The sequence below is a fragment of the Mercenaria mercenaria genome, chromosome 4 (genome assembly GCF_021730395.1).
Source record: "Mercenaria mercenaria strain notata chromosome 4, MADL_Memer_1, whole genome shotgun sequence".
In the NCBI taxonomy this organism is placed as follows: Eukaryota; Metazoa; Mollusca; class Bivalvia; order Venerida; family Veneridae; genus Mercenaria; species Mercenaria mercenaria.
In genome coordinates, this window is record NC_069364.1 from 53,953,986 (window position 1) to 53,966,270 (window position 12,285).

The window sequence follows — 12,285 nt, forward strand, 5'->3', positions numbered from 1 at the left end:
TTTTAGATACAATTAAAGCATATTTAAACTGCACATACAGCGCATTGATTATATATTCCATAATTAGTATAGTATTGTTTGCAAGACAATTTTACAATACGCATAGGACTGCAATATATTTCATTTTTTATCTATTTCTCACAAAAGAATGTATTGATTGAGATAAAGCTGTTACGTTTAGCAATTACTTCAGTGAAATATTTACTAAAAGTTTCGGCAACTCTAATGAATATCGAATCCATACAATAAAATAGGAACATTACAATGCTCATATGCATTCGTTCTGTCATATCTATTCAGGTAACACATGTTTTGCTAGACCTATTATTATCCTGAATCATATATATTCGACAACGTTGCCTAAAATACCGTTCCATTATGAAAACAACAAAAACGAAATCAATCTATACCCCTGTCGTATTTGTAGTAAATGATTATAAAATCTATTATCCAGATGACGGCCGTACCATTCTAAAGTGAATTAATTCTATTATAACTTGCATTTTTATACAGAAATTTCTAGAAAGTATTTTGAATAACTCACATCTTTGGCAAGTACGCCTTTTTACAGTTAATGGTTTTGACCAAATTGAAAGATGGACAATTTCATTATAGACATTTAACATGGCAATAGTGAAAAATCATAATTGATAAATGCACTATCAAATATAAGATTATCAAGACGAAAACTATGTGATTTTTTTCTCTATATGCAGATACATATACTTTTAAGATAGATGTCCCTATGAAAACTCCTGAAAATCTAACATATTTAAAACGTCTCTTCCTTATTATTTTCATAAGATTGTATTAAATTACAATCTTAAAACAAAACAATGGCAACATTACCCAAACACGTAAATAAAACATCCCCTGGGAGATCCTTATAGGCAGGTGGTCTTTATTCACAGAATTATAATACAATGCAAATGTAAAAAAAATAGGAAACAAAACCAGCGAACTTAACAGCAGGGCGGTCTTTGTTCAAAACAAAATTGAGAGTTAAAATATCCGAAGGTTTTCCAGGTAGCAAAGTCTTATATACAGATGGACTTTAATGACTTTGTACATATGCAAACTAGAAAATCATGAAAAAAAGTAGAGTACAGTGAGGACACATTAAATCCAAACATATAATTGATTTGATATAGTCAACAGAATAAATAGATAAAAATAATAAAAAAAAACTTTCACAAGCTACTTCTTTTCTCTTCTCAGCGAAGCAAAAGGTTATAGTCTGAATTATATCTTACTCCGAGCAGTCACTATACCTGCTATGATATGTCAATTTGAACTCGAAACAATTCTATAGATTATCTCGGGAAACTATAATTGCATACATTTTACCATTGTTTCTAAACTGGCGGTGTGGTTTCTGTTTTAGAATAAGTTGGGACAATACAAATATTTAGCATGCACTATTAATATTTATTGAAAGATTTTACACCTGAAGAAAACATCTACTAGTGATCTCATTTTTACAACAACTTACAAATATGACAAAATGTAAACTATATATAACATATAGGAATACGACTATATTTGTCTGATTTTTATGTAATTAAAATAAATAGGAAGAAATACATTTTTGAAATCTATAGAGTTTCAGTTTGTCTTTCCAAAGAGTTGTAAAACAATATTCTGATGAGTATCTTTATTTTTTTCATTTTATCCAATACTGAAACAAATGGATGTAGAACTAATATCCATATAAAATGTCATATTAGATAAAAACATTTATCTGATATACTTTTACTACTAACGTTATGAAAAACAAAAGTAGTGTAATGTGTAACAAATTGGCTGTTCTTTTCAGATAGTTTACTCTCATGTAGTTTCAATATCTCCAGTTCTTTTAATTACATTAGAATATTCACAATATTCAGGGCTGTTTGCTTCTTTTTCAACAGTTTTAGTTTTCATTTTTACTTCACTCAGATGAGAGTAATCGTTTGGTTCAGTTTCTACGGCACCGATGTTTCCTGCTGTATTTGCGTATTCCGTTTCTTCTTCTTGAATTGTAGTTTGAGGTTTTTGATGCATTGCTTTATTTAGACCTTTGATACTAAGGTGGCTATAACTATCATCTTCTGATTGCGCTTTAAAGTTCAATGATTCATTTCCAGAGTTTTGACACGATGAAGTATCGTAAGTTGCCTCGTCCTGTATGTCAGATTTGTTTCTAGATATATGCGAATATATATTACTTGAAAACAACTTCGATGTGTCATTTGTATGATCATATTGATTTTCTACATCATTTTCCACTTTACATAAATTGTCAAATGTGTTATGATAAGTGTTGTCTGTTGGTTCCGTTTTATTGTGGTCTGTAATAAAAGGATATTCCTCGTCTTGTGGTATCGGGTCCGATGACTTTGACACATGGTCCATGTTTTTGAGGCCATATTCATTGCATGTTTCACTCGCATATTGCATTGTCGGCTTCTCTCCAGGTTTGCGGTGTGTATTCTTTACTTTTGCACACTGTGTATGTCTTTTTCTAAAAGATATATAAAGTAATAGGTTATACAAACCAAACACCTCTTTAACACGACATTTATGGTAACTGTTAAAATTGTAAGGGTAGATTTCTCGGAAGCACAGAGCATCACAAACACAGCCTCAAAACAACACATTTGCAACAAAGTAGGCCCACAACAAAAAGAACCTGTAACGGAAAATATTTTACACGGGTTGCTTCAAAATTCAAAAGTACATTTTAATTTTATGCAAAATATAGAAAAAAGAGCGAAAGGAAGGGATAGGAGTAGAAAGGGGGACTGCGTGTGTGGGGGGGGGGGGGGGGGGGGGGGGGTGAAGGGGATAGTGTAACAAGAATGAATATGTTCCTTGATCACAGCTACCCTACAACGTATACAGCGCAGATACTCAGGTACAAAAGACAAACACACACATACATATAGCTAACCTATCAGGCACTCACGGCCTTAGGATTCAGGCAGCCAAAATTAAGGTAGGCACAATAACTTACTCATAGTAAAAGGGAATGGTATGCCAAAGCAAGGCTATGGGAAAGGATGGGGGCGATAGGGGGAGTGAGGAGAATGAGGAAAGAAACGCAAACAACAAACAAGACAGCATACGCAACACAAAATAAAAGACGGACACAGAACAAGTTGAAAATAGAGACCCCGCCTTGGAACGGTCAGTGGCCTACATAAAGGAAACTGGGGCTTTTAACGCATTTCGAGCATGCCAACCTCTCATTTACCTTATTTTCAACAAGTTAGACAACACAATGTGAATTAAGTCTTTCCCCTCTGAGAAAGACATTATTATTTAACATTCTAACACGACTCGTGAATTGTTATACAACAATTCATTTTTCTGACTTCACAATTATTATGTCATAGCGTCAAACGGCATAGCGATGCGCTGGAAAAGAAACCAATTGAAAAAGGGTCAATATCTAATGAATGTCGTCAAGGATCTACTTTAAAATCATTTGTAAGGTGTTAAAATCGAAATAATATATCTCATTTAGTGATTTGCTCTTAAATAAAATCGTTGTTTTTCGTTTAGATGCGTAACATAATATATTGCTCGGGCTGCGCCTTCGTATAATTCCTTCGCATCTAAACTCCAAACAATGATTTATTCAGCGACAAATCACTAAATGAGATACAGTGCAACCTCTGTAGGGAACCTCTGGAGATACAAATATTAACTGTTATGTAGGGGTTGTTGTTCTGGAGAGATAAATTTAATAGTATATTTCAGTTTAGGTAAAATTTGATGAAGTTGTTATAGAGAGGATTTTGCTTACGAGAGGGCCGCTCTGGAGAGGTTGTACTGTATATTATTTTTTAATAATTGTTTGAACATATATTACCGTATAGTATGCTATATTAGTTAAGTATGCTATATCAGTATGCTATATCAGTTAGGTTAAATTTTCCTGACTCTTAGTATTCCAAACCGCTGTAATGTTTGCATTGTATGTATAAACGAAATGCTTCACTGATATCGTACTAGCTGTTTCTGTAATTTGGCGGTCATATTATTATGGGAACACCGTGACTGACTATTAAGTAGACGTTACGAGTTGTTAATTAAACTACGGGATCAAATACATAATGAAGCACCCATCCTTTAGTGTTCGACTGAAATTACTTCAAACTAAATTCATAAATAAACAGACCTGTGTACATGTATATTGTAACATTGCAACTTTAGCGCTAGACGTGGCATCTTATCATGACGAATCAATAAAGAAAGTTTAAGAGGTTGATGCCAAATTTATTGTTGCCCATTTGAATTACCGATAATTTGATTACTTGACAACGAACAAGAACTTATTTCAAAGTTACACTGAGTGTGATATGGTTGTGTAACATTTAATTTCTAATATTTAAACAACTTACCTCCAAATAACGAATAATGAAACTAAGGTAAGAACAACTACAATAACTGGAACCATAGCATAAACTACGACTAGAGCACTGGCTTCTGAGTCTGAAAGAAAACGTGAAAAGAAATTTTGCTTGACGTGAAGTAAAATAGTTTAGGTATATTTCTTGATGGGTTATGTGGGGTGAGGTTAAGAGTCACACCAACACTATTTGGGTTAAATTGCGACTTCTCAAGCTTTTGATGTGACTCAAAGTGCCAGGGTAGAACAAGCCAGCTGGATAGATTTCTCACATGAAGAATTCTACACTCCAAACGGTGCTTAGAACTCTATTTAGTGTATGGGGTGGGATGGGGGTGGTGGGCAAGTAGTTTGAAGTCAACGCCCTTGATAGATTCGGCTGGAATTAACAGCTATACAGGAGTTGTTAAACATTCATAGGACATAACGATTTTTTATACCGAAGGCCGTTTAAAATTGGCTGTTTGCACTCCTTACGCACATAGATGAATAGCAAGCCATCACAAAATACCATCTTGTCAAAACAATTTTGGCATTCTTCAAACAAAGACCAAAACATGCTGCTTAGGCAAAATGAATTGCCTAATATATTTTACAGTTCCTGTTACTGTAACACTCATGATTCTGTTAAAGTCTTGGCAATAACCACTTAGTTGCTTACTTTTTAAATTATAAATGTATAGTGGATTCCTCTAACGGAATGGTCCTGACACGCTGAACAAAAAATACTGCAAGCTCAGCCCATTTTCGATAAAATAAAACTAATGACAAAATACTTTGTTCAAATTTGAAATTGCATCAAACTACTTCTAGAATGTTTTCATTGATAATTGTAAATAAAGGTGTTTTCATGATATAAATGTTTTACAACTGTTGAACTTCTAACTTAACATATGCGAATAAGTTAATAGCACAAATCAAGCTATCAATCTCCATCTATTATAACACGTTCAGGTTTCGTGTTATGATAACTAAATTATAAGGTCCCTAATATCGCATACAGATAATCTTTATTGGCACTATTATCGTGCTTATTTTGTTTAACAACATGTTCTTGTTTTGTGCCTAAATGGTAAATTAGTTCAACAATATTCAATATCAATGTAATCGAATTCCTCTTAAGCAGGCGATAGAGGGCGCGCTTTCCATTACCTCTAATGAACAGACTTAGACAAACCGCGTGTGCAATTATTTTGCTTGGTTGCATTCTATGAACTTGCTAATTGTAGTAAATAGCTGGTAGATAACAAACTATCACTACAATTAGGAAAAACAGAGTGTATTCTACTCGGCTCTAGACGTAAGCTCAATAAAATTCAAGAATTTTCAGTTCATTGTAATGGATATACAATTAAGGCACAGGACTGTGTTAAATACTTTGGAGTTATGTTGGATAAAGACCTATCTGCCCGTGCGAAAATGGAACAGGATATCCTGGGATTATCGCAGGAAGTCACAGGACTGTCCTGGGATAATGTCCTGAAAATATCTCAGGAATTCCTGAGATAGTCCTGGGAATTTTCTCGCCGTTAAATGGGAATGGGCCAACTCCAGGATTTTCCTATGAACAGGAAAAAAACAGGATGACAGGACATAAATGTATATATTGTCCTGTTCTCAGGAAATCCCAGGAATTCTTGAAGTCAGGATATCCCAGGACAATTGTCCTGTCTTCAGGAAATCCCAGGAATTCCTGATGTCAGAAAATTACAGGACAATTGTCCTGTCTTCAGGAAATCTCAGGATAATTGTCTTGTCCTCAGGAAACCCCAGAACATGTAATTGAATACCATGTAAACATGATTTGAAATTTTCTTTGGCGGGAAACACAGTTAACAAATTGACTGTTAAAGTTCAATAGTATTTACAGTAAGAATATACGGATTATCATTTCTTAATATTGAAAAATATTTTATAGTTAAAAAGCATACATCATGTACATTGAAAAAAATCAACCTGTCATAGCAGAAATATTAAATCAGCTCAAATACGTGCACTCATGGCAAAAAAAAAACTAGGTGAAAATACTACTATATAGTCCAGAATCATCAAATATGAGCTTCATACTGAGCAAAAAGCTCATAATTCTATGATCTGTTCACTAGAGTGAAACTGTCATTGATCAAACGTGTACAGATAACCTAAACTGTAGTAACACATTTCACTTTTTTATGCTCTGACTGATGTTAAAGAAAAATACTTTTCTATATAACTTATTGTTTTGTAAAATCATCAAATGAAGGTATACTATTCTAAAAATTTATACAGAAATAATTTGCTAACGTACCACAAATATATAGAATATATTCCTGTTGCACTGACAACACCACAACCAGAAGTACTAAATGATACAGTTTCTCCAAAAACATGGGTCTTCGACACCAGGATGTAATTAATTTATTACACCGTTACAAGATCATGTTTCAAATTAATTACCATCTTTCAACCTGTATCTTTTATAAAAAAATAAGTCCTGTCTTTTTCGTGTGAACAGGACAACTTTTCTATCAAAAGTCCTGTCTTTGAGTGTTAAAGTCCTGTCTTCAGGACTTTCTTGCAACCTTGCTAAAAGAATCCCAGGATATCCCGTGATAATCCTGGGATTTCCTGAGAACAGGAAAATATTTCTGCACGGGTGCCACTACTATTGTTAATGATATTGTCAATAAAGTCAATTAAAGATTAAAGTTTTTATATAGGCAAACGGTGATTTAAATGAATCATTAAGAAAAACTCTATCTAATGCACAATGTCATTTTGATTATGCTAGTTCGTCGTGGTATTGTGGACTCAAAAACAATTGAAGTGTAAACTACAGATTGCCCAAAATAAGATTGTGAGGTATATATTGAATTATGAATGTAGAACGTCCATGCGTGTGTCAGATTTTAGTTATCTAGTTTTTTTTTAATATTGAAAACAGGTGCAAGCAACTTAGACTTAATCATGTGTATAAAATATATTATAATAAATGTCCGGCATATCTTAAAAACAATTTTAAAAGATGTAAGGAACAATAATAATAGATGAAGTAGTACCAATTTTTATGTACCAGCTTCAACATTTTATTATAATAGTATTTTAGACTGGAACCAATTACCACAAGTTATTCATAATACAAAGAGTAAATATGCTTTTAAAAAGAAAGTTAAAATCAATTGATTTTAAATATGAAGTTGGCTAAAGATTCCAGTTGTATCTATTTTTAATAACATGAAATAGTTAAATGTAGATTTTATGTGATATGATTTTTACTGTGATAACATTGTTCGTGTAATATATGTATGCCGATGTACTAACAATATAATTTGTGCACTAATTCTGCATAAACTGTATCTATAATTATTACTTATATTACAGTATTTATGTAATATAATTCCGCTTAAGCTGGTGTAAGGGGGCGTGAGGGATATTGCACTTGCCATAACCTCTCATGAACAGACTCATTCAAACCGACTCTGCTATCATTTTGCTTGATAACATTCTGTGCTTTCGGAGAACTCTCTGACAGATTTTATTTACTCTTTTTTCAAAGGTTTGTATACACTCTGACATAATGCAGAAAATAGGAAGTTGAAGAAACGCTGCTGGGGCAATTTGCATTGTTATATAATATGTATCATTGATTGTTGCGTTTCAATCGTACTACATATTTCTCGGGGCAAAGAAAAAGCATTAACCCATTAACAACTTCGTCACCATTTCAGTACTTGCTATAAATTTGTTGTTCAACATCCCATGTTTGAGTATGTGCACTTGAACACACAGGGATTATTTGCCAATAAAGAAAAGGAAAACATTAACAATTTGTGTTGAACACTTTTGTATGTAAAATCGTGCAATATCGTACATCTTAATTACGTCATTAACATTTATTACAATGTTCTTGAAGACACAATGAACACTATGTACCCGAATAATCCTAACTCTGTTCAGCGACCCAATATGGCGGAGGTAAAGTCGATACAACTTTGTTTTCTGTGTAATTTCGATGTATAAAGGAATGTTTTGCTTGTTATATCTGTCTCCATTGATCAAATGTATATTTATTTCAAAATGTATCATGTTAAATATATCAACCCTCGTGTTTTCAGGTGGAATACTGACGAACAAGGCAAACTTTTCAATAATTTGTTTTACAAAAAATCTTAAAAAATACTTGTATGCTTTTGATGCCTCTACTATTTTGCTGTTTGAAAGCAAACATGTACTGCTTTATAGCCCCATTTACACTATGTTGAATTGTTAACCCTCTACTTGTTGACCCAATTCATGTTCAAATGTACTAACAACCTACCTTCGAGTTGATAAAAACCGAACTCAGTTTACATGAGGAATGGATAAAACCCTAACTTACACGAAATCGAGGGAAGGATAAACACCTAACTGACTAGTATTCTATAGAAATGAATGAGTTGACATGTACATGTTCTGATTATTGTAATCATTACTTTACTTTATAAGAGCTGTTGTCTTCAAACTTTGCCATTAATTCTACAAGATGTTATATGTATGCCCAATACCGTCAAATATTTTTATGCAAATAGCAATGTTTGCAAAAAATCTGGAAAAACCCTCGAAAATAATTCAATATAAAAGTCAAAATTATTATATAATTATATAAGAAATTATTTAATACCGCCGATGTTCGATATTCAGCAACCCCCAACCTTCTCTTCCTCCATCTCTCTCTCTCTCTCTCTCTCTCTCTCACTGTTTCAGAAGAACTGCGTTTGTTTCATGTCTTGTATATCTTATAGTGTAAGAGCCTTTATGGAGTTGCTAATGGAATATTTTGATATTGTTTAAATGGGATTAGATTTATGATTAATTAAATATCAAATATGATATTTTCAGATGGTAAGTAGGGAAGAATAATGTGTGTGTGTGTGTGGGGGGGGGGGGGGGAGTGGGCAACTTTGAGCAATTACATACTACACGCCTGTAAAATAACATAATTAAGAAATAATGATATCTTTAATAGTAATTACATACCAACAATGGTGCACGTTGCGATAGTACCATTCCAACCAGCTTCAAGGCACGTGACCGTTTCATCTCCCGCAAAGGTATAACCGGTGTCACAGGACTGAGTAGCAGTTTTTCAAAAGTCGTTCCGAGTGTTGCATTAAAATGTCCGTTAGTGATATTCATAGTTTCACATTCTGAAACCAAGATGAATGTAGGAATCGATAAAGGTAAAACGGTACTAAATATCTCGCTAACATTTTCTACGTAAAAAAACAAACAACAATGTAGCCATTTTGCTAGACTATCGTTTTCTTGAAGGCCAATAGATACGAAATCAAATGCATGTAGTTTACCGTAATGTAAGGAAATTATCGTAATGTGACTGAAGAACGTGATAGCAATGCTAATTCTTCCTAGGTAGATCTACTTTTATTTACATGTTACACAGTAATTTCAGCATAGCTCTGGAAGCCTGTAAGGTTGCTTGAAATCATCCACGAACATTTTAACAATCAAACATAAATTAAACATTTTTTTGGCATGAAACTGGCCTTTACAAGGCATAAAAAATGACACGCTATACTAACACGGACTATATTCGTCCATTCCGGTAAATTACTACCACAACGAGATGTCTGCAATGATGAATATCTGGAATATTTATTTTTGAAACCTTTGCCACTGACCTACCTATTCGGTCACACACCGGGATGCTATTCCAGGTAGAGTTTGCTTGGCATATTATTGAAGAATTTCCATTGATTTTATACCCTTCAATGCATGCTACTTCAATTACTGAGCCATACTGAAAGCTTGCGCCATCAATACTTCCTGACTCTGGAGTTGGATCACTGCAGTCTAAAATTAAAACAACTATCCAACTTAATGATTCCGATCACGAATGATTCACAAATCGATTGGGTTTTCTTTTGTATATATAAAAACTTATGCAGTTATTAACGTTCAATTTGACTTAAATCAAGAAACATGTTCAAGACGCCGTGCCTGATATATATGACGTTGATATTCATCAGATTATCTTAACATAATTCCTATGTAAATATACTAAGAACACGTGACATAAAGCAAATGATAGCAGCGTCAATAAAGATATAAAATAAACTTTATTGTTTGATAAAATTAACGTAAAGTAATCCTATGGAATTAAAACTGATTACAAGTTAAGATGTTTAGATATATACAATAGTGAGACAAATACTATTGATGACGCAGTATGGTTGCGTTGTCCAGTTCCCATCTGCCTGACAAGTCACAAAGGTATTGCCAACCAACGTAAAGCCATCTACACAATTCAATATTGCAGTCATGTTGTAGGTAGTGTCTTCTAACGTATTTCCAATTATTCCACTGTTGAAGGTCGGCATCATGCAGTCTGATAAACAAAGAATTTTCTTTGCTTAACGTGCAGTGACTATATAAGCCATGTTCATAACGGTCATTGAGCACCTAGCAGTGGAAAACTTAAATCATATAATAGTGCAAAAATGTCACAATATTTAAATCATCTTCATACCAATCATTGAGCACGTAGCAGCCCTACAAGTCATTTCATCGCACAAAGGGGCGAAATATATAAATAATGTACATACTCATCTTTGTGAATGTGATAAGGATTACACTTTAGTGTAAAATGACCAAATATCAAAATGACCTTCATACCCTTGACTTAGCACGTAGAAGTGATACACTCGAGTCATTTTAGTACAAAATAACACAATACTAGTATGTAAATCATGTTCATACCCATTATTGAGTAGTTATATAGAGGTACACTGTGGTCATTTTATTGCTAAACGACCCACTGAGTAGTTATAGGTAGTGTGATACACTCTTGTCAATTTAGTTAAAAATAACAAAATCATTTTCATACCTATCATAGTACAGTTAGCTGTGATACATTCAAATAATTCTAGTGCAACAATGACCCAATATGTAAACCCTTTTGATGCATATCATTGAACACGTAGTAGGGTTACACTCAAGTAATTTTAGTGCTAAATCACCAAAAATTTTAATGATCTTCAAACTTGTATTTGAGTAGGTTGCTGTAAAACACTGAATTAATTCATATTGATCATAGAGCAAGTTGGAGTGCAAAATGACTCAATTTGTAAATCGTGTTCCCATCTGGAATTTGAGCACGCAGCAGTGGATACGTAATTCTTGCTTCAATGTTAACAATTATGTACAAATCTTGTTCATGCTGATCAATGAGCACATAGTAGTGATACACTGAATTCTTTTTAGTGCAAAATGACCCTGTAGGTATATCATGTTTATACTTATATTTGAGCACGTAGAAGTGATACACACAATTTATGCAATAACCCAGTAAGCGTTGTATGTATTATAGTACTGCAAGGCATTCCTTCTTTGATCATTTCTCAGTCGTATGTACATAACTATATCATACAGTCTATGTTATATTTCCGTATGTATGTTACCAAAATAGTCATTAAATTATCATTTACCTGTTGGTTGGCATACTGGCCTTTCAATCCAGGAACCATTTACTAAGCAAGTAATTGATAAATTTTTTGCAATTTCATAACCAGCTTTGCATGTTATTTGCACCGCAGATCCAAATTCTATGCTTATTGGATTGGCAACGCCAGATTCCGTGTTAGGATCGCCACAATCTGAAATGAAAAAAAAAAGAAGAAAACTTCCTCTTAACTGTTCTCTTAATAAAACATCTGGTACTAATTCGTCTGGTACTTATTGAATAAAGACAACAATGTAAACAGCAATGTTTTGCCAAAAGTGTATGGAATTGATGTAATCGACAGTAACTATTTTGTAAATGAAATAAAATATGTACTAACCTGTTGGACATTTTTCAGTGGGAAACATTACAATATCGTCAACTGCTATGTCACCAAACCAAGCATGATTGT

The 12,285-nt window shown here is 33.4% G+C and overlaps 1 protein-coding gene across 1 annotated transcript in view; it reads right to left on the reverse strand.

The window, feature by feature from the left end:
* Window positions 1-1,639: 1,639 nt before the first annotated feature.
* The window catches only part of LOC123551741 (MAM and LDL-receptor class A domain-containing protein 1-like), a 45,862-nt gene continuing 35,216 nt past the window's right edge, over window positions 1,640-12,285 (reverse strand). The window contains exons 12-13 of the mRNA XM_053541268.1: window positions 4,389-4,479; window positions 1,640-2,503 (exon numbers count right to left, since the gene is read on the reverse strand). Coding sequence (XP_053397243.1) covers window positions 1,828-2,503; window positions 4,389-4,479 — 767 coding nt within the window. The 3' untranslated portion in view covers window positions 1,640-1,827. The remainder of the gene's footprint in view (window positions 2,504-4,388; window positions 4,480-12,285) is intronic.